This window comes from Erinaceus europaeus, chromosome 16, assembly GCF_950295315.1.
Source record: "Erinaceus europaeus chromosome 16, mEriEur2.1, whole genome shotgun sequence".
NCBI classification, from domain to species: Eukaryota; Metazoa; Chordata; class Mammalia; order Eulipotyphla; family Erinaceidae; genus Erinaceus; species Erinaceus europaeus.
The window spans coordinates 37,185,230-37,209,814 of record NC_080177.1 but is presented as its reverse complement, the minus strand read 5'-3'; the positions used below and the strand labels follow the sequence as shown (position 1 = coordinate 37,209,814).

General features: G+C 38.8%; 2 protein-coding genes across 5 annotated transcripts in view; one reads left to right on the top strand and one right to left on the bottom strand.

The window, feature by feature from the left end:
• The window catches only part of EXOC5 (exocyst complex component 5), a 59,760-nt gene extending 57,491 nt beyond the window's left edge, over positions 1 to 2,269 (bottom strand). The window contains exon 1 of the mRNA XM_060174919.1: positions 1,890 to 2,269. Coding sequence (XP_060030902.1) covers positions 1,890 to 1,916 — 27 coding nt within the window. The 5' untranslated portion in view covers positions 1,917 to 2,269. The remainder of the gene's footprint in view (positions 1 to 1,889) is intronic.
• On the top strand, positions 2,246 to 22,859 carry AP5M1 (adaptor related protein complex 5 subunit mu 1). Of its 4 annotated transcripts, none has more exons than XM_060174921.1 (8): positions 2,246 to 2,353; positions 5,438 to 6,080; positions 12,204 to 12,431; positions 14,193 to 14,332; positions 15,006 to 15,091; positions 15,178 to 15,296; positions 16,792 to 16,888; positions 22,077 to 22,859. In XM_060174921.1, exons 2-8 carry the CDS (start codon positions 5,670 to 5,672, stop codon positions 22,157 to 22,159), a joined length of 1,164 nt encoding a protein of 387 aa, XP_060030904.1. In that variant the 5' UTR covers positions 2,246 to 2,353; positions 5,438 to 5,669; the 3' UTR covers positions 22,160 to 22,859. The 4 variants fall into 4 exon arrangements, 3 of the variants coding, with proteins under 3 accessions (XP_060030904.1, XP_060030903.1, XP_007535825.1); XM_007535763.3 differs by having other exon boundaries at positions 2,318 to 2,657; XM_060174920.1 differs by lacking the exon at positions 12,204 to 12,431 and having other exon boundaries at positions 2,315 to 2,657.
• Positions 22,860 to 24,585: the final 1,726 nt, after the last annotated feature.

The window sequence follows — 24,585 nt, the reverse complement described above, 5'->3', positions numbered from 1 at the left end:
TAAGTTTAGAGAGAAAACATGGTTGCACATTTTGTGGAAATAGAAAAATGGCCCAGGAAGTTGTGCAATTAAGCATTAAGTCTCAAGCATTAAGTCCTGAGGTAGATCCCCAGAATCACATATGCCAGAGTAGTGCTCTGGCTCTCCAGTTCCCTATAACTAAAGAAATCTTAAATTACTTAAATAGAGGATATAGACATAATGTGACTTAAGACACGGCTGAAAATAGTAAGGATTAACTCAAAGGTTAATTAATATCTAAATAATAGTGTTAAGAGATGGCTGGTAACCCAATTCATTAAGTAGATGAAAAATCACAAACAAGGAAAAAAAAAAAAGGGACAGAAGAAAAATCGCAACTTCATAGCTTTCTGCCTTTTAAGCTGTGAAAAGTAAAACAAGGTACTATGGAATAACTTAGCATCTTGCCCAAGAGCACACGGTTAAAGCTCTTAGCAAAATAATAATAATAATAAACAATGTCTTACTTCAGTATCAATCAATAAACAAACGGCAACCTTTAATAATTAGAGAAGTTTAATGCATCTCCCAACACTTAAATCTGAGGAAGTGCAATATGCCTTACATTTACAATGTATTGTTTCACCATAACAATGGCATGTTACTTCTCTCAACAAGAGGACTAGTCCAATGACAGAATCGCAAAAAACAGTAAGAGTACCAAAATGAAAAGTTCCCCATTGTTATAAAAATAGTGGTATTCAAATTCTAAACCACGAAAACTGCTTAGTTTTAAGCAGAAAAATAATTCCACTTTCGCTTATGTTGAAACTATGGTCAACTGCAGTCTTCTCAATTATTTACTTTTGTTCTTCTGTATGAAACACACAGTCTTTTCTTCACCCACAACTTGGTGTCCACTAAGAGAAAGAATCATCGGGAGAGAGAGAGATTCACCGCTGGGTGGTCCAATTAGAGTATTTTTATACTTTCATTTCAAACATCGCAGCTTCTTAAACCGTATTTCGTCAAACTTTAAGTTTTTAGAGACCTAAGATGCTCAAAGAAATGCATCTGCGTGCTCCCTGGATCACGCATTGAGGATTTTTTTTTTTACTTTTTACGTTTTGAGCACTTACCATGAGGATGTTTTCTGTGCATTACTATGTACAGAATTCCTATGTATTATTTTTTTAACTTTTTTATTGGGGATTAATGTTATTTACACTCGACAGTAAATACAATAGTTTGTACATGCATAACATCCCCCAGTTTTCCACATAACATTGAGGGCATTTATTTTTTAAGCTACGGACAGGTGGTTTTATAATACAGTCCGTAAGAGACCCCCCCCAAAACAAATGTCCACTGCAGTTTCTGTCTTCCGTCCTGAAAAAGGGAAAAAGGGTGCAACCTTATCAGATGCAAGGGCCAATGAGCGGGCGTACCAGCGCGGCTCGCAACTCCCCCTAACCCGGTAATTCCTCACCACGAGAAGCCCCGCCCCGGTCGCCCCAATCTCGGGGCCCCAGTTAAAGTGGCCCGTGAGGGTCGGGGCGCCCGGGGGCGGCAGGCTCCTCTCCGCGCCCCGAGTCAGCCCTTCCCACAGCAGGTCCCGAGCGCACCTCCCTCCGCCCCTAGCTCGAGGCTGCCCTCCGGCATCCGGCGCACCCGGCCCCTCGTGGTGGCACCCGGGCCCCCAAACGCCCAGCCCTCCACCCCGCCCCAGCCACCCCTCCCCATCTCACGCCCCGCCCGCAGTGACACCCGACCCACCGCCACCCCACCCCACCTATTCGCTCTGCCTTCTTCCGGGGGCCGCAGCCCGGCACCTGGCCCGCCCCCTCGCAGCCCGCAACCCGCAGCCCGCAGCCCGCAGCCCGCAGCCCGCAGCCCGCAGCCCGGCCTGCCACTCCCTGCACACCCACCTCGAAGAGCTCGGCCGTCGTAGCCATCCCGGCCGGCTGAGAGGCTCGCCTAGCACTGGCTGCCGTCTCTGCTTCACATGCTGCGCCTCAGCGGCGCCGCACACAGTCTCCCGCTCGGCTCGCCAGCTCCGGCTCCCGGCTGCTACGGGACCTCCCACTCCCCTCAGAGCCCAGGCGGAACGGGAGAGCGGCCATGAAGCGAAGCCGCAGACGCCTGTCAGCTGCCTCCCGGCGCCGCCCGCGCTGCTCCCATTGTCACCGCCTCGTACGCCGGAAGTGGAGCTGCGCGCGCCGGAGTGGCTGCCGGGAGGGGCCGGAGAGAGAACCGCGGAGCGGGGAAACCTCGGCCTGGGTGAGTGAGAAAGCGTGGTCCTCGCCGGCCACCATCCCGGAAGTGAACTATAGAGGAAGCAAGTCCACGCTGGGCGTGCCAGGAGAGGTAAATCGCTCCAGGTTCTTGCTAGGTGCGGATTGTCAGAACTTTACGTAATGTGTTTGCCAGGAGTAGCAGACATGGTTTGATCATTTCTGCAGAAGCGTCTTCTCTGCTGAGCTCGACCTGTTTGTGGTGGGCGGGTGGCTCTGGATGATTGAGCCTTGGGGCTTCTAGGAAGAATCCATCTGAGAAAGCAGGCTTGTGCTCTTCTTCCTCGGTGACAACCTTAGCGATGAGTTGATGTTTTAGTGACTCACCATGGCTCAGCGGGCAGTGTGGCTCATAAGCCACGAGCCGGGAACTCCGCTTTGTGGCACCGTCAGGTTTTCAAGGTAAATGCTGGTCTAAATTATCGGGAATGATGAGTCGGTGGATGGTGTAGCTTAGATTTGTGATGCAAGGCGTGCCTGGGCCTCAACCCGGACAGATTACTTGTTAATGGAAATAATACTGATAGACGTGACACATGGCACATAGTATCTCTCATTTGTTCTCTGATATTGTTAGTACTTAAATCAGCTTCACCTGCTTATGATTGAAATGGAAATGACGAAAGGAAGGGAAGAAAATTACAGAGTACTAAACATGTATCATTCCTTTTTTTTTTTTTTACTTTCGACAATAAAAACATTTGAGAACATGGAAAGTTTTTGCTAAGCAGTTATCAGACTTATTTCCATCATTAATAATTCGACTCTAATTTGTTTAATTTATTGGGGAATTAATGTTTTAGAATCAACAGTAAGTACAATAGTTTGTACATGCATAACATTTCTCAGTTTTCCATATAACAATACAACTCCCCACTAGGTCCTCTGTCATCCTTTTCCAGGACCTGTACCCCCACCCCAGAGTCTTTTACTTTGGTGCAATACACCAACTCCAGTCCAAGTTCTGCTTCTGATCTTGTATTTCAATTTCTGCCTGTGAGTGAGACCGTACCATATTCATCCTTCTGTTTCTGACTTATTTCACTTAACAAGATTTCTTCAAGTTCCATCCCAGATGGGCTGAAAATGGTGAAATCATTATTTATTTTTTTCCTCCTCCAGGGTTATTGCTGGGCTCGGTGCCTACACCATGAATCCACCGCTCCTGGAGGCCATTTTTTCCCCCTTTTGTTGCCCTTGTTGTAGCTTCGTTGTGGTTATTATTATTGCCCTTGTTGACGCAATTCTTTGTTGGATAGGACAGAGAGAAATGGAGAGAGGAGGGGAAGACAGAGAAGGGGAGAGAAAGACAGACACCTGCAGACCTGCTTCACCACCTGTGAAGCGACTCCCCTGCAGGTGGGGAGCCGGGGGCTCGAACCGGGATCCTTACGCCGGTCCCTGCGCTTTGCGCCACATGCGCTTAACCCACTGCCCACCGCCCGACCCCAAAATCATTATTTTTAAGAGCTGAGTAGTATTCCATTGTGTATATAGTCCACAACTTGCTCAGCCACTCATCTGTTGTTGGACACCTGGGTTGCTTCTAGGTTTTGGCTGCTACAAATTGTGCTGCTAAAAACATAGGTATACACAAATCTTTCTGGATGGGTGTGTTGGGTTTCTTAGGATATATCACCAGGAGAAGGATTTTCACTTTTTGTTGTTGTTGTTGTTATATTTTTTTCAGCCAAAGCAATGTGCAGCTCTGGTTTATTATGGTAGTGTTGGGAACTGAACCTAGGACCTTGGAGCCTCAGACAAGAAGGCCTTTTACATAATCATTATGCTATCCCCCAGCCCATATTAATATTTTGTAATATTTTCTAGGACCATAGATACTAGTTATTATTACTAAAACTACATTATCATGTGTATCTATTACTACAGATTAGGTAGTATAGAATATTACTTTTAGGGGAGTCGGGCTGTAGTACAGCGGGCGAAGCGCAGGTGGCGCAAAGCACAAAGACCGGCATAAGGATCCCGGTTCGAACCCCGGCTCCCCACCTGCAGGGGAGTCGCTTCACAGGCGGTGAAGCAGGTCTGCAGGTGTCTATCTTTCTCTCCTCCTCTCTGTCTTCCCCTCCCTCTCTCCATTTCTCTCTGTCCTATCCAACAACAACGACAACAATAATAACTACAACAATAAAAAACAACAAGGGCAACAAAAGGGAAAAAATAAATAAAATAAAATATATTTAAAAAAAAAAAAGAATATTACTTTTAAAATAATATCTCACATCAGAGAGCTCAACAGGTAGAGCATATGCCTTGCGATGTGTGCAATGCAGGTTCAAGCCCAGGTATCACATAGGAGATGTTATGACACCAGGAGAAGCTCTGGTGCTACGGTGTGTTTATGTGTCTATCTGAATGAAAAAAATAATAAAACCACTCATGAACAGTAAAATTGTATATATGCGGTACCTGAATTCCACAAATTTGTGTCACTTCAACTAGAAGAGTCTTTTGATGCTCTACTGAGATGAACTGGGGGGGGGGGGCTTCTTATATATTATAAACTGTGTCCTGGTGTATAATTCTTCCCTGAATGACCTGAGTGACCAAGGCACTAGGATTTTGGATGAAAATCATATATGTTCTACCTGTTTAAAAAAGTAACTAGGGGCCAGGCGGTAGGGCAGCGGGTTAAGCGCACATGACACAAAGCTTAAGGATCTCGGTTCTAGACCCTGGTTCCCCACCTGCAGAGGGATCACTTCACAGGCGGTGAAGCAGGTCTTCGGGTCTCTATTCTTTCTCTCCCCTTCTCTGTCTTCCCCTCCTCTCTCGATTTCTCTGTGTCCTATCCAACAATAAGAACAATAATAACAACAATAAACAGCAAGGGCAACAAAAGGGGAAAAAATGGCCTCCAAGAGCCATGGAATCATAATGCAGGCACTGAGCCCCAGCAATAACCCTGGAGGCCAAAATAATAATAATAACTCAATTAAATAGACAAATAAAGAATATAACAATACTTTTTGATAATATATTAAATACACTAAAGTTACTAAATAGGAATTTAACATATTTGAGTTGTGGTTCTTATGAGTGTGTAAGCATTTGTTGTATTTTCTTTTGTGACTATTTGCTTGGAGTTCGGGGGGTTTGGATCTTGTTTGGTTTGGGATTCTTGGAAGATCATTTATGATATTTTGTTTTCATTAATGCAGGCGGTATCCAACTGTTGAAAAAAGGGCCTCAGTCTTCAACGGAACAAGTTATGTGCCTATTCCTGAAGATGGCCCCTTCCTTAAAGCACTACTCTTTGAGCTTAGATTGCTGGATGATAATGACTTTGTGGAAAGTCGTGATAGCTGCTCACACATCAATAAAACATCTGTCTACAGACTCCCAGTAGGAAGCGAAGAACTCTGGCCAGTCATAGCTTTTCTAAAGAATAGCATGGTATATGCTTGTGTTCCACTAGTTGAACAAACATTATGCCCTCGTCCACCATTAGTTAGCATTAGTGGAATTTCACAAGGTTTTGAACTACTCTTTGGGATACAGGACTTTCTCTACTCACGTCAAAAAAATGACATTGAGCTTAATACAAAACTGAATCAACTTCCTGACTTGCTTTTACAAGCTTGTCCATTTGGTACTTTGTTAGACGCCAACTTACAGAATTCTCTAGATAGTATAAATTTTGCTTCTGTGACTCAGTCACAAAAACAACCAGCCTGGAAAACAGGAGCATACAAAGGAAAACCACAAGTTTCTATTTCTATCACTGAAAAGGTAAAATCCATGCAATATGACAAACAGGATATAGCAGATACATGGCAAGTTGTTGGAGCTGTCACTTGCAAGGTGAGATTGTCTCTGGCGTTTGTTTTACTATACTATTTAAGCATCTATAGAGATAAGAATGTTACCAACTTTATACTGCTAGGTAACATTTTTTATTTTAATCTCAAGCAGCAATCATTAGATTTGAGATTCACATGAGAACTACTTTTTTGTTGTCCTTAACAAATATATATTTTATTTCTTGTATAATGAATTGCCTGTTGCCTCAACAGTAAATAATTACTTTCCTTATAATTTCTATGATTCAGGACTTTAGAAGCATCTTGGCTGGAACTTGTAGTGAGAAATCTTCCTTCATCTTCCTTCCTTCCTTCTTGTGGGAAGTTCCTTTGTGAAATTGCAGTCAAGATTTTAGCCGGGTATGTGGTGCTAGGTATAGAACCAGGAACCTTGGATATATAAGTCCTGTGCCATTCCAGCTGAGCTATTTCCCCAGCTGCATTACATATTCTAGAGGAAAAAAAATCTTTGTGATCATTTACTCCAACCCTCTACCAGAAGACGTTCCTTTCACCTTCTGCTCTCCTCTTCTTTTCTCCTTTTTTTTTTTTTTGCCTCCTCTCCCTCCTCCTCTTTCTTTTCCTTCTTTTTCTTTTTCTTTTTTTTTTATTTGTGTGTTTTAAACAAAGTACTGTTCACTCATTATGTTGTCTTCCCCAATTACCCCGATCCTCTAAATCCTCATCTGAGTGTCAAGGTCAGAATTCAAACTTAAGACCAAGAACTCCCATATCTAAGCTTTCCCAGTTTGCTACATCTGTGAAAAAAAGTGTTGAAATTGCTTCTAATTGGTCTGTGAATCAGGTGAGCTCAATCTTTCTATTGCTCTAGGAAGAAAAGACAAAAATGAAGAGTTTCTTTATCTCCCCACTGGGCTAAAATGCCTGGTCTGGGACAGTGAGTTCAGTCTCCAGGAGGTCATGTCCACTGTGGCAGGGGAATTTCTAACTGTGGGGAGGCCCAGTAAAGTGGGTAATTGTCCAAGGCAGCCTTTCCAGTTTTACCCAGCAAAATCCATCTGTTAACATCACTTTCAAGGCAAAATGTCTCTGATCCCTACCTTTCACTGACCAGTAATGAGAAGATACATGTGACAGTAAAAGTCTCTATTGCAGTGTTGGGGGGGGGGGGGGAAGGAAAAGAGATTTTAGCTAGGGCTTTTGTCATCTGACAGTTTGAATAAGACAATCTACTTGCCACTCATGGTTGTGAAGTTGATGCGAGTTCCTTTCTGTATCGATTTCTCAGTAGTCTAATAACATTCTCACAACTTGGTGAATGGCTTCCCTAACATCTGCAGAACAGATGATCCAAAAATAATAATAATGGAAAAACAAAGCACTACAAACAAGTTGCTAAGTTTAGTTCACATTCAAGGCTGTAGAATTAGTTCCCACCTGGGGGTTGGGCAGTAGTGCAGCGGGTAAGCACACATGGCGCAAAGCTCAAAGACCGGCATAATAATCCCGGTTTGCGCTCCCCAGCTCCCCACCTGCAGGGGAGTCACTTCACAAGTGGTGAAGCAGGTCTGCAGGTGTCTGTCTTTCTCTCCCCATCTTCCCTTCCTCTCTCCGTTTCTCTGTCCTAACAACAACATCAATAACAACAACAATAATTACAACAATAAAAAACAAGGGCAACAACAACAACAAAAGGGAATAAATAAATATGTTTAAAAAAAAAAAGAATTAGTTCCCACTTTTTGAAAAGAGTAGTTTTAGTAATACGGTGAGATTATTTTGAACCACTGTACCTCGTTTCCATTTTCTTAGTGGAGGTGGGGAGTAATAGATTTGATAGATATTTCACTTAATATATGAAATTACTTTAAAGGGATTTTATTTCACTTAAACAAATCATTAGGTATAAAATCCTCTAGCTTAATGTTAAAAATTTAGAAAAAATAGAAATAAAAGTTAATAATTGTCAATGCCATGTTGAATAACAAAAATTAAAGCTCTTAGTAGAGGATCAAAAGGCTCAGTTTAATCCTCTAATTTATTTGTGAGACTCAGGTGTCACATATGTACAATTTCACTGTTCCCAAGCTGATTTTTTTTCTTGCTAGTTCATATATAAAGGTTGAAGTAGCACATGGCTTAAATGTTTAAAAATTAGAACATAAGGGAGTCGGTGGTAGTGCATCGGGTGCAAAGCTCAAGGACAGGCGTAAGGATCCTAGTTTGAGCCCCCAGCTCCCCACCTGCAGGGGAGTTGCTTCACAGGCGGTGAAGCAGTTCTGCAGGTGTCTATCTTTCTCTCCACCTCTCTGTCTTCCCTTCCTCTATTTCTCTCTGTCCTATCCAACAACAATGACATCAATAATAACTACAACAATAAAACAATAAGGACAACAAAAAGGGAATAAATAAATAAATTTTAAAAATTGCAACATGAGGTCTGGGGAGCCAACATAACAGTTATACAAAAGAGTTTTCATGCCTGAAGCTCCAAGGTCTCAGATGAGACTCTTAAAGATCCAGGCTCAATCCCCAGCACCACTATAAGCCAAAGCTAAGCAGTACTCTCTCTCATTATCTCTGTGTCTCTCATTAAACTAAATTTTTTTTTTTAAGAAGTTGAAATATAATGCCAGGGCAACACCAGAATGGCTGTGCAAAAGACTCATGCCTGAAACAAGGTCACAGATTCAGTCCCTCACACCACCATAATACAGAGCTTAGCAGTGTTTTGATTACTCTCTACCTGTGTCTTTCTATCTCTCACTCATTAAAGTGAAATACTTAAAAAGTTGAAACACAAGATAGTTTTAAGATTTGTGATGAGATTATTTGGTATTTTTATTTTCAAATGTTGTTGGCATTATTTTAGCTGTCTAAAAGACCTTCCTATGGCACTAAGTACATATGGTACCATTCAGAATGTTTACCTGCTTTCTAGGTGATCATAATGTGTAGTAGATGTATGTGTGCTGTATATGTGGAGTAGTAGACAAAACATTTCATGTTAGAATCAAAACAAAGATAGGATTCATAATTTGAAAGTGGTAACTATATAGTATATATTTTGTCTCCTGTACAGAGAAATGTGCTAGTGATCCAAGAAAAAGTATACAACTCTCACTTTCAAACAGCTTAAGGCATAAAGAGAGAAACAGTAGCACAAATAATTGGAAGGGGTTGACTTAACTGTATGGTGCAGATTTGTATGTAATAGTATAACTCAGTAGCTGCTAGCACATAGCACTCAGTGTTACACTTCTGAGTTTTACTAACTCTTAAAATACTGTGTAAGTCTATCCAAACCAAATATATTACAAGTCTTGTATGATTTGATTGGCTAGTTTTAACTAGGTGCTTGAATAATAAATGTCAAGTTGTGCCCATAAAGAATTATCAGTTTCATTCGGTCAAAAAAAGAATCACTACAAGATAAAGTAATAAATTTGATACAGGAATTAGAATTTAGCCAAGTATAATAAAACTGAGAGACTAAGTCTTTGATCCATTGATTGCAGCCTTGCAGAAAGTCAACAATGTTTATCTGTTGCAATCTCAAAACAAGAAATTCATGGAAAGGTGTATGGAAGTGCTCTTATCTAGGCATCACAACTTTAATGTAGGAGCTTAAAGAAAAAATTATAAAACTGGCACATTGATCTTTGGTATTAGTTCTTTAAAAAAAAAAAATCATTTCCGATTCCCACGACTTTCCAAGATTATGAACACTCTTTTCCCTCTACCTTCCAGATTTCTCATGAGTACCCCTCATTGCCAAACTGACCTGACAGCATGGGCGTGGGGGGCGGGGGGAACTGGGATTGTCGTATGGGCAAATGTAAGTTCAAAGCGTTGTAAATGTAAATGTACAAAGCGTTCAATAAGCTGAGTGTTCAAGAAGAAAACATTGTAGCAGGAAAGAATAGCACATACAAAGATTTAAGTAATTATGGTATATTCAGGAAAATTAAGAGCCAGTATGTCTACAGCATAAGTTGCAGAATAGAAAATGACCAAGGGTAACGCAGTGGGTTAAGTGCATGTGGCGCAAAGTGCAAGGGTCCCAGTTCAAGCCCCTGGCCACCTACCTGCAGGGGAGTCGCTTCACAGGTGGTGAAGCAGGTCTGCAGGTGTTTATCTTTCTCTCCCCCTCTCTGTCTTCCCCTCCTCTCTCTATTTCTCTCTGTCCTAGCTAATAATGATGACATCAATAACAACAATTTAAAAAAATCAAGGGCAACAAAAGGGAAAAATAACTAAATATTAAGAAAAGAAAATGACAAAGGAGGTAGATGGGAGCTAAACAATGAAAATCTTTAAAAGTAATACAAAATTGAGGGAGAAACTACTGGAAAATCTTGAACATAGATATAATTAGAATTAAAGTTTCATTAAAGTAGCTCTGGCATAGTAGACAATTGAGTTAACTCAAGAAAAGCAAATCTAGAGACATGGATTATTACAGAAATGTGCAGGGGTTTATATCAAAGTGATTGCAACAGGAATGGAGAGAAGGCAGTGAATTTAAAATGGCTTTTTGTAGGAGTTTAGATGTAACAGAGGTCTCTAAGTGTCTAAGAGCATGGTAGAATTGTTCATCAGAACACTGAAACAAGGAGAAGTAACTTCAGAGAAAAATGAGTTAAATTTTGGAAAATCACTCAGATAATTCAAAAAAGCCTCTCTCAACCAGAAGATGAATGCTTCTTGAGGCCAGACCCATACACCAATTTGGATACAACAAATGATACTCAGTGCTTTAACAGCTGGGGGAAAAAACCCAAGCTCATCAGATAAAGAAGGGACTACAAAAAGGTGGAAAAGGGCAATAGACTGGCTCACTTAATGGTGGCTACCAAGCCACCCTATCACTTGGGACCCAGGTCAGGGAATCCTAGGATTCCCCCATAGATACAATGGGCCTAGACCTCTCCACCATCACTGGTCACTTCTATTAGGAATGTCACAGCCCTTTTATCGGCCTCTCCAGGACCTTGCCCCCACTATAAAGTATCAATGGTAGGGACTGCCCCACTTTTCGAAGAGAGGCTGGATCAGCCTACTTTGCCACTCAAGGAAGACTGGTCCTAGACTATTCCCAGCTGTACCATGGGCTGAGCTCAGATTGACATGAGCTTGGAAGTTACACATTCTCCTGTGCTAAATATGAATATACATGGGCTTAGGTCAAATGGATGTGATAAACAGTTAATAGCATTAATATATTTTCTTCAAGTTTGGGAAAGTTAATAGCATTAATATATTTTCTTCAAGTTTGGGCCAGCTTTCTAGGTCTATTCTCAACTCTTAATTAACTACATCTCCCCAGAATAAATTTTAGCCCACCTCCATGTTAACTATTAAACTCAGGCAAAAATCACTAAAGTCATGGGCCCCTAGGAATACACCTAAAATAGAATTCCTAGCTTCTTAGCACACTAAAATCTCTACTCTCACCTGCTCTATTCCTACTTTGTGGTTCCTATTTAGTAAACATTTTGCCCTGCCTCATAACTTACAGCCTTTCAAACACCACATTACAGATGTACTATGACTCAATCCTGACTTCCTGGATAAACAACCTCACCAATGAGCCCTGGAACCTCACCTCTCTAAGCCCTACTCCACTAGGGAAAGACAGAAACAGGCTGGGGGTATGGATCTACATGCCAATGCCCATGTCCAGCAGAGAAGCAATTAGAAAGTCCAGAACTCCGACCTTCTGCACCCCAAAAATAATTTTGGTCCATACTTCTAGATGGGGAGAAATGTTAATGGAAGATAGCCAGAGGGCTCTGAAACCCAATTTCATTAGGACCCAGAAAAAGAAGGAAAAAGGAAGGACATTTGGAAGTAGTAATAGGTGTAGGTGAGACTTAAAATGCAAGAGACGGCGAGACCATAGGAAAAAAATAGGATTAAAAAAATACATAAATACATATATATATATAGTTATAGAAATAGTCAATCCATATCTGTGACCTTGGGAGAACTACTAGTTTCCAATGGAGGGAATGGGGACACCAACTTTGGTGATAGAAATGGCGTGGTATTGCACTCCTGTTGTTTTTCAATTTTGTTAATCACTAATAAGAAAATAGGACAGTTCTTAAAAAAAGTTGTATGCTTATGACCCTGATACCTCTTTCTGCCTTTATTGCAGTGTGATTTAGAAGGAATCACACCAAATGTTACCATCAGCTTGAGTCTTCCCACCAATGGATCTCCGCTTCAAGATATTCTTGTTCATCCTTGTGTAACTTCTCTTGACTCTGCAATTCTGACTTCTAGTAGTATTGATGCAATTGATGATTCTGCATTTAGTGGGCCTTACAAGTTTCCTTTCACTCCACCTTTAGAGTCATTCAACTTGTGCTATTACACTTCCCAGGTAAACAATTTTGGAATAAATCTGCATATTTATGAGTTAAAAGCAAATCTTTCATACATTTGGTCCAAATGAAACCTATAACTTTTCATATGTTACTTGCCTATGATTAATAGATACCTATTATATCTGATACATTGTAGCAGCATTGAATGGTTTTTAAAGTCATGGAATTTTTTTTTAATTTTTATTTTATGTATTAACATGAGGGAGAGGAGAGAGAGCAAGAACCAGAGCATTACTTTGGCACATTAATTAATTAAATGCTCTGGCCATTGTACCACCTCTAAGGCTACCATGGAAATTTTCCCTACCATTCCCTAATGAGTTCATGGTCATGGGGTCAATCATAGTATGATTTAAATATGGTTTGAGTCATGACCAAAACTACCTCTGAAGCACTCCTAGTTAGCTCTAGTTTAAAATACATAGTAGTAGTAGTCATTGAATGAATAGTTGCCATGCGTTAGACATTATCCCAGTCATTTTTCATGTATTTATAAAATGTATTTTTTTCTAGTACTTATAAAATCCTTAAGTATTGCATAAGGATCCCAGTTCGAGCCTCTGGTTCCCCACCTGCAGGGTGGTCACTTCACAATCGATGAAGCAGGTCTGCAGGTGTCTGTCTCTCTCCCCCTCTCTGCCTCTCCTCTACTCTCAATTTCCGTCTGTCCTATCCAACAGCATCAGTGGCAACAATAACAAGGGCAACAAAATTGAAAAAAATGGCCTCCAGGACCACTAGATTCATAGTGCAGGCACCAATACCCAGCAATAACCCTGGAGGCAAAAAAAAAAAAAAAAAAAACCTTAAGTATTATTAGCCTCATTTTTACAGATGAAAAAAGCCTCAAAAAAGCTAACTAACTTGATTAAGTTAGCTAAATTGCTTAAGTAGCAGAACCTGGATTTGAACCCAGATTTTTCAGACTCCAAAACCCAGCTTCTTTGCAGCTGTACTGTTTGTCTCTCACCCTAGTTTTGAATCAATAGTTCAGAAATGCCTAAAGTAAGGGAATTTGAAATAGCAAGAAATCATTTCATTGTCATTTAAAGGTAAGAAGTAGGCCATACTGAATCTAAAGTCAACCAGTAGTACTCTGTACTGAAGGTCTACACTGTCCATCTCACCATTTGTTCTCAGAACCCTCTCAACCAGTTTTCTCTGCTTTAACATGACCTCTAGAACCTGTACTGTTTTAGAATCTTCTAGGTTTACACGTCCCAGAAACGATGATTGAACGCACCTTGTCTCTCAGTTTACTGATGAATGGAAGATGCAGAGCTAGGGGACAGTGGAGTCACAAGACACAGACAAAGCAGCAGGAACTGTTGGACAATATCAGTGATCAGTATGTCTAGCATGCATCCTGTATTGTAGATTATGGAGAATCTGGAGGAGAGAAATTTGAATGAGCAAGAGTAAAAAAATGTACTTCACACCAATGTAAAGCACTTTTCTCAGCTCTGAAAACTTAAAGAGATGGAAGAATCCTTGCCCATAGAATATACTTCCATACTATGTTATCAGGACAACTTGGAATAATGTATATGCAAATGTTGATTTATAGTGATGTACACCCAAAACCCATATGGTGTTATAAGCCATTGGTACTTCAAATAGATTTGGATTAACGTAGACACTAAAAGCCTATCTATAGATAATCTATGTATTTGTTACTCTGTGCTTTTCTTTTTAGTTACCATTCATATTTTAGACCTGTTAATCTCAGAATTTTATTAAAATTTGTTTGTATCCAGGTTCCTGTCCCACCAATTTTGGGTTTTTATCAAATCAAAGAGGAAGAAGTCCAACTAAAAATAACAGTTAATCTAAAACTTCATGAAAGTGTGAGAAATAATTTTGAATTCTGTGAAGCTCATATACCTTTTTATAACAGGTAAGAATAAAGCAACATGGTGCCATGATTCCTACATTCTTTCATATATTTCCACTGTCCTACACTGAATTCTTCAGTTTTCATTTTAATGTTAATCAGTGAATGCTGATTCTGAACTAAAACATAATCACAAAAATCATCTCTTATCTTTGAATATGTCTTTTTGTGGTTAAACTTGCTGTAGTTTGTAAACTTAAGTCAATGTAGCCTTCCCATACTTGTTCACTCCTGACTTTATTTCTACCACTTTATATTCTACATGCACATCAAACCCCACTGCCACTTAAGTGATAAGTTAAGCTTCATTGGCTCTCCCCTCCACCCTCACTCCCCATCTGTTTTCCATTTAATTTTTTTCTTCAGCAAAAGTCTTATCAGAAAATAGCTATACAGTAAAATCATAGTTTTGATGTTAATCCATGTGACTATTAATATATTCTACATAATTTTCTAGATATCTTTGGAGCTAGTAAAATACATACCACCAAAAATATTTATTGTATCTTGACTTTCAAGATATGATACTTATTAATTGTCCTGTATCCTACAAAATTGAGTATAGGCCTGCTTTTATGCTGCCATCTGTTAAGCAGCAATACCAAAATAAGCTTAGATCCCTTAGAACTGTTCAGTCTTTAATTTTTTTTTTTTTAATACTATGTTCATTTTAAAGAGGTCCAATCACACATGTGGAATATAAAGTTAGTTTTGGACAGCTTGAAGTATTCCGAGAGAAAAGTTTACTGATCTGGATTATTGGTAAGATGTTTTATTACCTTTTTTTTCCCCCCCATTGTAAAGTCTACTTAATTTATAATAGTTGATTGGTATATTTGTCTTGTTAGGACAGAAGTTCCCTAAATCAATGGAAATTAGTCTTTCTGGAACTGTAACTTTTGGAGCCAAGAACCATGACAAACAGCCATTTGACCAGATTTGCATTGGAAGTACAGCGTATTTAAAGGTAAAATATGTGGTCCGGGAGGTGGCGCAGTGGATAGGGCATTGGATTCTCAACCATGAGGTCCTAAGTTCAATTGCTGGCAGCACATATACCAGAGTGATGTCTGGTTCTTTCTCTCCTCCTGTCTTTCTCATGAATAAATAAATTCTATAAAAATAATAATAATAATTAATAAAGGTAAAATATATGGCTCAGTACATTAGAAAACTTTTTTTTTTAATTTTTATAACCTTTTGAAAAATTCTGTTCTTTTGTGTTAGGTCCTTTCTAGATTTTTATGAAATTCTTTTTGTTTTGTATCAGTTATGCTATTTTACTTCATACTTCAAAATTTTTAAGGTGAAGGAGTTAAAATACAACCAAAACACTCCAACTCAACCTAGTTCTACCCTTCTTTTACCATACTCAAGAGGTTTATACAAATTAAGTTATATGTATAGTACATTTTAAATTGATATGCATATATATTGTAGTTGTGCCTCTAATCTTTTTTCACTGATGCATGTCAGTAATCAGTGAAAAGAATAAGCACTTCTGACTGAAGTGGTCAGGGGAAACTTGTAAAGATGGAGCTGAAGCAAAACTCTTTTAAGGTCTAGATAGATAATCATGAATATGAAGGAAAAAATCAGAAATTCACAGCAAAAGGAAACTAGAGCTTTATTAGAGAATGACCTTTCATAGTTGATGTGACTATCATTGTGACAGAAGCACCCGATACTGTGTATTCAGAAACTTTTATTCTACCACAAAGTAATAATTGGCACTTATACTTATGACACGAAATCATCAGTTAAATCCAGGAAATATGAGTTATTATATTTTAGAAATTATTACAGGTGAAAAAAAGCTGAATTCTGTAGAAGTTAAACTTCTGTTTTCTGGAAAGTTAAGTTGAACATCACATTTTTTCCAAACTCCAAACTAGTATTTCTGTTAGTGGTTGTATTCTTATAGTTTGCTAGAAAGTTTATATAGTTCTCCCTATAAAATATTTATGTTGGGACATACACTATAGCCACATAGTTTTAGAGATGAAATATACAGCTCCAGACACCACGAAGGGCAAAGCACCAGTTTTGGTAGTTAGTGAGAGCTAAGTTCACATATCAACTCTGCCACATAAGTACTGGGGTGCTAATAGCTTTCAATTCTGAATTTCATTACTCTTGTTTATGAAATAAGGTATCTGGCAGCATGGATTAGAGTTATTAGTGAAGTACTTGGTACATGTGAATACATTCGCACACACTATTCAGGTTTAATGTAATTTTTTCGTTTTTGTTTTGGGGGCACTTTATTGAGGGATTGAGAGCAGAGAGGCTCCCAACACAGCTTGCTCATCCTGGCACCTCCGGCACCACACAGCCGTAGAAATAACTTTTGTTTTGTAAACTATGTGAGGTAACTTCAGAAACTGTATCAAAGGTGAAAGCATAATCACTATTTTTGCCAAATCATCACCTAAGTTTGTTTTATTTCTCTTTTTTGCTAGCTTCATTTTCGGATCTTAGATTACACACTGACTGGGTGTTACGCAGATCAGCATTCAGTTCAAGTTTTTGCGTCAGGAAAACCAAAAATAAGCACACGTAAGTTATATGGATTCACTTTAACTTGAAGTTAAAAGTGTTGCACTTATTATTTAAGACAACAGTAAATGTAACAAAAAGAGATAAGAGATTAGTCCCAATTTGTAGAAGTTCTGGCCTGATCCCATCTTGTGTACAGTTTGAGTATGTTACATTGCTATCTTCTATTTAAGATGAGCAAGGATCAAAATAGAGATGAACTTTTATAAAGTTAGATTTGAGGCAAGGGTAGATAGCATAATGGTTATGCAAAAAGACTCTCATGCCTGAGACTTCAAAGTCCCAGGTTCCATCCATCCCCTGTACCACACCATAAGTCAGAGCTGAGCAGTGTTCTGGTAAAAAAAGATTATATATATATATATATATATATATATATATATATATGTATGTATTTGTTTTTCTCTGGTTATAATATATTGTTTTATTCAGAGATTATTCTTAAGGACTTTGTTGTTGGGTAGATAAAGTTTGAATCTAACTCCAAGCACACATAAGCTATATGGATTCATTCCAAATGTATTAGCTGTATCTTTGGCTTTCTCTAAGTTTTAGTGGCCTCATCTATAAAATAGAATACTGGCATTATTTATCTTAGGATTATTATTACAAGGTTTACAAAAAATTATATCGACCAAGCACTTGGTATGGTACTTAGCATATATGAATTTAGTAAATGTTAGATATGGTTATTATTTAAAATCTTAAATGTTTTTAACAAATGCCGTAGTCAGTGAGCACTATCTAGCACAGTACTTTTTTCAGTCAATAGGAAGGCAATCGGAAGATGGTTTGCTGTCTGTAAACTTGTTGTAAAAATATGTGTTGATGAAAATATGGAGAGATGAAAAGCAATTTATAAGTGAATTAAATTTATTTAATTTAGATTAAATTACATATACACTGTACAGTATAGAAAAGTATCTAGACACTAGTTAAACAGAAATAGAAATGTTTTTCTCATACTGTAAGGACAGTAAAGCCTTTATAATTAGATAGTTGTGGGGACTAGGTGGTGGTGCATGTGGTTAAATGCACACATTACCATGCACAAGGACCCAGGTTCAAGCCCCTGTTCCCCACCTGCAGGGCTGATATTTAACAAGTGGTAAAGCAAGTCTGTAGGTGTCTTTCTCTCTCCCTGTCTGCCTCCACCTCCTCTCATAGTTTCTCCTCTCCAATTAAAAAATAACGTTTAAAAAAAAAAAAGGTAAAAATGGCCATCAGGATTCATAGTGTCCACACCAACAACCCTGGTGCAGAAAAAAGATAATAATATGATAATTGATTTTTTTGGGGGGTGCACACGCACAAGAGCGCTGAGCACAGCTCTAGAATGTACAGTGTCAGGGATAAGCCTGGGGTCTCATGCAAACTCTGCTCTGTCACTGAACTATCTCTTCTACTAGATATGTATTTTTTTTAATTTTTAATATTCATTTGTGTTGCCCTTGTTGTTTTATTGTTGTAGTTATTGTAGTTGGGTAGGACAGAGAGAAATGGAGAGAGGAGGGGAAAACAGAGATGGGGAGAGAAAGACACCTGCAGACCTACTTCACCGCCTGTGAAGGGACTCCTCTGCAGGTGGGGAGCCAGGGGCTTGAACTGGGATCCTTCCAACAGTCCTTGCACTTCGCGCCACGCACGATTAACCCACAGCGCTACCACCCAACTCCCTAGATAAGTATTTCTTAAAGTAGGGTTGAACTCTGAACTTAAAAGTTTCAAAATAATTTCAGAATGATTGCATTCTAAGAATTACTTGTAAATGGCAGTAAGTTCTATATAATGTAAGCAAAATAGTCTTTCATTTTTCCAAGTCACTTTTTCATTCAGAGTAAGGGAGAGACAGCATAGGAGAAGGAGCTCTGGTGCTGTAATACTCCCATGTGGTTCAAGGACTCAAGTCTGGCTGCATGCTTGCCACTACAGGCACTCTACTTTGTTTTACCTGGTTTGTCCCTGTGCTTTCTCCTACATTTATTATTGTTGCTTATAGAAATACATGCATATCGGGCATTATGGTTATGCAAAGAGACTCTCGTGCCTGAGGCTCCAAAGTCCCAGGTTCAATCCCCTGCCACCACAAGCCAGAGCTGAGCAGTGCTCTGGTTAAAAAAAAAGAAAAAAAAAAAAAGCTAAAATAAGAAATGCATGCATATATATGAGTCCTTGCAATGCATTTTTAATGAAAGCATAATATAGTTACATCATCAAAAAAAAATCAGTGGGTTTGTCTGGAAACAAATAATTTTATCCTATATTTATAGGCTACTAGATGCAAAAAGACCAGTTTCTAAGATTACAGTCTCTGAGAAAGATAGCTCTTTCGATGACTTCTAAAATACATAAGTATCATTAATTGCACACACATCATCATCTTGACAAAGTGTGTATTCACAGTATAGAACTTAGTGCTGAAAATAATAATGCTGGGAGTTGAGTGGTAGCGCAGTGGATTAAGCGCAGGTGGTGCAAAGGACCAGGAAAAGGATCCCTCTTCGACCCCCCCAGCTCCCCACCTGCAGGGGAGTCGCTTCACAAGCAGTAAAGTAGGTACTGCAGGTGTCTGTCTTTCTCTCCCCCTTCTGTTTTCCATTCCTCTCTCCATTTCTCTCTGTCCTATCTAACAATGACAACATCAATAACAACAACAATAGATACAACAACAATGAAAAACAAGGACAACAAAAGTTAAAATACATTAAAAATAATAAAAAAGAGAAAAATATTAAATTAAAAAAGGAAAATAGTAATACTAATAATGAAAGACAGTGGCATACGTAAGCTCAAAGATGGATGTTCAAATATTCTTTCGGGGTACATTTATTTAATACTCTATTTTTTATCTTTTTTTTAGTTTATTGGGGAATTAATGTTTTACATTCAACAGTAAATACAATAGTTTGTACATGCATAACATTTCCCAGTTTTCCATAACAATACAATCCCCACTAGGTCCTCTGTCATCCTTTTTGGACCTGTATGCTTCCCCACCACCACCCCAGAGTCTTTTACTTTGCTACAATACGCCAATTCCAGTTCAGCTTCTACTTGTGTTTTCTCTTCTGATCTTGCTTTTCAACTTACGCCTGAGAGTGAGATCATCCCATATTCATCCTTCTGTTTCTGACTTATTTCACATAATATGAATTTTTCAAGGTCCATCCAAGATCGGCTGAAAACCACAAAGTCACCATTTTTTTTTATAACTGAGTAGTATTCCATTGTGTATATATACCACAACTTGCTCAGCCACTCATCTGTTGTTGGACACCTGGGTTGTTTCCAGGTTTTGGCTATTACAAATTGTGCTGCCAAGAACATATGTGTACACAGATCTATTTGGATGTGTGTGTTGGGTTCCTTAGGATGTATCCGCAGGAAAGGAATTGCAGGATCATAGGGTAGGTCCATTTCTAGCCTTCTGAGAGTTCTCCAGACTGCTCTCCACAGAGGTTGGACCAATTGACATTCCCACCAGCAGTGCAGGAGGGTTCCTTTGACCCCACACCCTCTCCAGCATTTGCTGCTGTTACCTTTTCTGATGTATGACATTCTCACAAGAGTGAAGTGATATCTCATTGTTGTCTTTATTTGCATTTCTCTGACAATCAGAGACTTGGAGCATTTTTCGTGTGTTTCTCACCCTTTTGGATCTCTTCTGTGGTGAATATTCTGTCTATGTTCTCTCCCTATTTTTGGATGGGGTTATTTGTTGTCTTGTTGTTGAGTTTGGCAAGCTCTTTATATATATTGGTTATTAAACTCTTATCTGATGTATGGCATGTAAAGATCTTCTCCCATTCTGTGAGGGGTCTCTTGGTTTGGGTAGTGGTTTCTTTTGCTGTGAAGAAGCTTTTTAATTTGATGTAGTCCCATAGGTTTATGCTTGCCATAGTCTTCTTTGTAATTGGATTCATTTCATTGAAGATGTCTTTAAAATTTATTCAGAAAAGAGTTCTGCCAATATTTCTCTCTAAGTATCTGATAGTTTGTGGTCTAACATCCAAGTCCTTGATCCACTTGGAATTTACTTTTGTATTTGGTGAAATATAGTGGTTCAGTTTCATTCTTCTGCATGTTTCAACCCATTGTTTCCAACACCATTTGTTGAACAGACTCTGCTTTCCTCGTTTGATAGTCTGGGCCCCTTTGTCAAAGATTAGATGTCCATAGGTGTGGGGGCTTACTTCTGGGCTCTCAATTCTGTTCCACTGGTCAGTGTGTCTATTCATGTTCCAGTACCAAGCAGTTTTGATGACAGTGGCTCTATAATACAATTTGAGATCTGGGAGTATGATGCCTCCAGTTCTGTTCTTTCTTCTCAAGATTGTTTTGGCAATTCTAGGTCTTTTCTGGTTCCAGAGAAACATTTATAGCATTTGTTCTGTTCTCCTAAAAAATGTGTTTGGGATCTTGATAGGGATAGCATTAAATTTGTATATGGCTCTGGGTAGTATATTCATTTTGATGATGTTAATTCTGCCAACCCATGAACATGGAATAGGATGTTCAAATATTTAATGAACACTATATATATTATTTTGGGTAACCCATTATCTTTAATGGTAAAAGTGGGTAGAAGATGGCTTACCATGTAGAACATGGACACTTACCAAGCATGAAGCTCTGGGTTTGAGCCTCAGTAACCCATTGGAGGACCAGTGATAGCACCAGACATTCCATGAAGGTAGTATAGTGCTATGGTGTCTTTCCCCTCTAGCTCCCTACCTAAATTTTTTTTGTTCTTCTTTTTTTAATGAAAGCACTCATCCAGAAATGGTAGTATCAGACATGAATGAGCCCCCAAAGCTCAACTTTAAAAGAAAAAAAACGGGGGCCAGGCTGTGGCACACCTGGTTAAGCACACACATTACAGTATGCAGGTTTAAGCTCCTGCTCCCCACCTGCAAGGGACAGCTTCACAAGTGGTGAAGCAAGGCTGCTGGTGTCTCTCTATCTCTCTCCCTATCTCCCCTTCCCCTCTCAAAAAGCAAACAAAAAAAGTTATAGAAATTGTAAGAGTGGTTGATAAAATAGAATTAATGATAAAAAAGAACTACACTAAATTTTAAAAGACTTTGCATAAGATAGTTGTGTTCCACAATTTTTAAAAAAAAAAATGTCCTCATCATTGAATTTTTAAGATCTTGTTTATTCTTACATGGTTTTGTTTTCTTTTTAGATCGGAAACTCATTTCTTCTGACTATTACATCTGGAATTCTAAAGCCCCTGCTCCAATAACATATGGATCATTATTACTCTAATTGTCTCATGGTTTAATGGGATTTCTATAATAATGGTATATCATAAATAATAATGTTTATAAGTATACATGTAACCTGTGAGTAAGGAGTTATTGAATGATTTAGTTAAAAACCCAGAGATGATTCAAAACTTTAAATAGTAGGGATTCACTTTAGCCTTATTTTAAACTAGGCTTTGTTCACCCTTCCACACATGTTCCTTCCTGTCCCTGTGACAGACATGACTAGTCAATCACAGCACTTTTTCTCCTCTTAGCCTTCTTGGATAAAGGCTCACACTCCTCAGTGCAGAGACAACTCAAGTGGATTATAGGTGATGTGCAGGATCAAAGATTTTTCTATTTGTTCTTCCAAACCTAAGTATTGTTAAAGAATTGCAGAGATCACATTAAAGACATCTGTGTGTATTCTGGTGGGGGAGAAGGGGGAAACTATGTAAATAGTAACTCGTTTTTAATCAGAACTATCCTATTGAGTAGAATCTGTACAGTTCTATTTAATATTTTATTTCTCTGTTCTAAAGTTAATTTTCTGCCACCGTTAATACTTTTTATAGGATTTCAGTAAGCACAGTAGGAATGACTTACCTTCAGAAGATGAACAGTGTTTTGTGATCATTTAATGTCTGTAACCAAATGTTGAAATATAATATTGCTTCTTTTTTATGCTTTATTAACATTAAAATTCACTCATGACTAAATTCATTTAAAAATTCAAAAGTCATTCTGGGGGTAGAGTATTATTTAATCTTATTTCAGTCTCATGCAGTATATTTTATATTTGTCTCTCTCACTTCCTTTTTTTCTTCTTTTTTTAAATTTATTTATTTATTCCTGAGAACGATAGGAGAGAAGAAACCAGACATCACTCTGGTACATGTGCTGCTGGGGATTGAACTCAGGACCTCAAGCTTGAGAGCCCAGTACTTTTATCTACTGTGCCACCTCCCGGATCACTCACTCCTTTTTCTCTTTACCACTGTGGTCTGACTCTTTCAAAGGTAAAAAGAGAGGAGTAGAGGAAAAGATGTCAAAGCATCAAAGTGTCCCCATCTAAGTAGGGGCCAAGTTCGAGCTTTGGTCTTGCACATATGGCAGAGCAGGTACACTTCCCAGGTGAGCTATTTTTGTAGCCCCTTACTTTTTAGCTTTTTTTAGAAACTGTCTACTATCTGTCTCTCCAAGTATCATGTTTTATAAGTAATGGCTCAAGAAAAGATGAAATCTCAAGATTTCCAAAGCTCAATCTGTATTTGTTTCTTTTTACAGAACAAAATTAAAAGTGTTTTAAAATTAATACAGACAGACAGGGGAGTCAGGCGGTAGCTCAGCGGGTTAAGCGCACATGGCGCAAAGCACAAGGACTGGTGTAAGGATCCCGGTTTGAGCCCCGGCTCCCCACCTGCAGGGGAGTCGCTTCACAGGCGGTGAAGCAGGTCTGCAGGTGTCTATCTTTCTCTCCCCCTCTCTGTCTTCCCCTCCTCTCCATTTCTCTCTATCCTATCCAGCAATGATGACATCAATAACAACAATAATAACTACAATAAAACAAGAAGGATGACAAAAGGGAATAAATAAATTTATATTCAAAAAAATTAATACAGACAAGGACTAATATTCAACTAAATTATGTCTTGGCATCTATTTTTAATGAGCCTTTTAAGGAAAAGCGTAGAAAAAGCTGCCAACTCCTTGTGAGAGTTACGGTAGTTTGGAGGAATGGTGTATATAAATGTAGGATTTGAAATACATTTTTTTATAGTTGAGGGCAGTACTGCTTATTATAAATTATTGTTATGCAAGGCATTGTTATGTATAATGTGTGTTCAAATTATCCCAAGTAATAAAGTGGAATTAACTTCTTAGCATGATATTCTAGCTTAATCATAGATAATATTTCTTTCCTTAGAAAACAGAAAGGAAGAAAGAAAAAAAGAGAGAAAACTGCCCCTAAGTTCCTTGATCTTTCTTAACTGAAGGAGAACTTAACATTTAACATAGGTTAGTATTAATAGAATCATTTAGACATCTAGATTATATAAATGCAAAGTAAACTAAATGAGCAAAAGACATTTGTCTAATGAGTAGACAGAGACTCTATACAATAATCCTCTAGGCAATCAGAAGAGCAGTACTTCTCTATTTTAACATTTCTAGAAACCTGAGAAAAGTCTAGGAAGTACTAGAAAGGAGTTGGGGCAGTGGGGAACTTGATGCCATCTGTTGCCATTGCATCTAGCATAACACTACAGAACTAAGATCAACTCATGTTTTCATCTCATTGAGATCAGCTGGGTACACTGTGATGCTTTTGATTTTGTCTAGAAACCTGTCACTTCAGGATAATTTCTTAAGACAAAGTCTGTTTCCCGTTTGGTAGGTGACCTGTTTAATGTTTTCCCTGTGTCTGGGAACTCCTTAGTGTAA

Bases quoted from the DNA above. Each gene is read 5' to 3' on its own strand.
- AP5M1 (XM_007535763.3), top strand. From the start codon at position 2,584: ATGGCTCAGCGGGCAGTGTGGCTCATAAGCCACGAGCCGGGAACTCCG. The intron at 2,658-5,437 runs GTAAATGCTGGT...TCATTAATGCAG, and splicing joins GGCACCGTCAGGTTTTCAAG to GCGGTATCCAACTGTTGAAA. The intron at 15,297-16,791 runs GTAAAATATGTG...CTTTTTTGCTAG, and splicing joins GAAGTACAGCGTATTTAAAG to CTTCATTTTCGGATCTTAGA.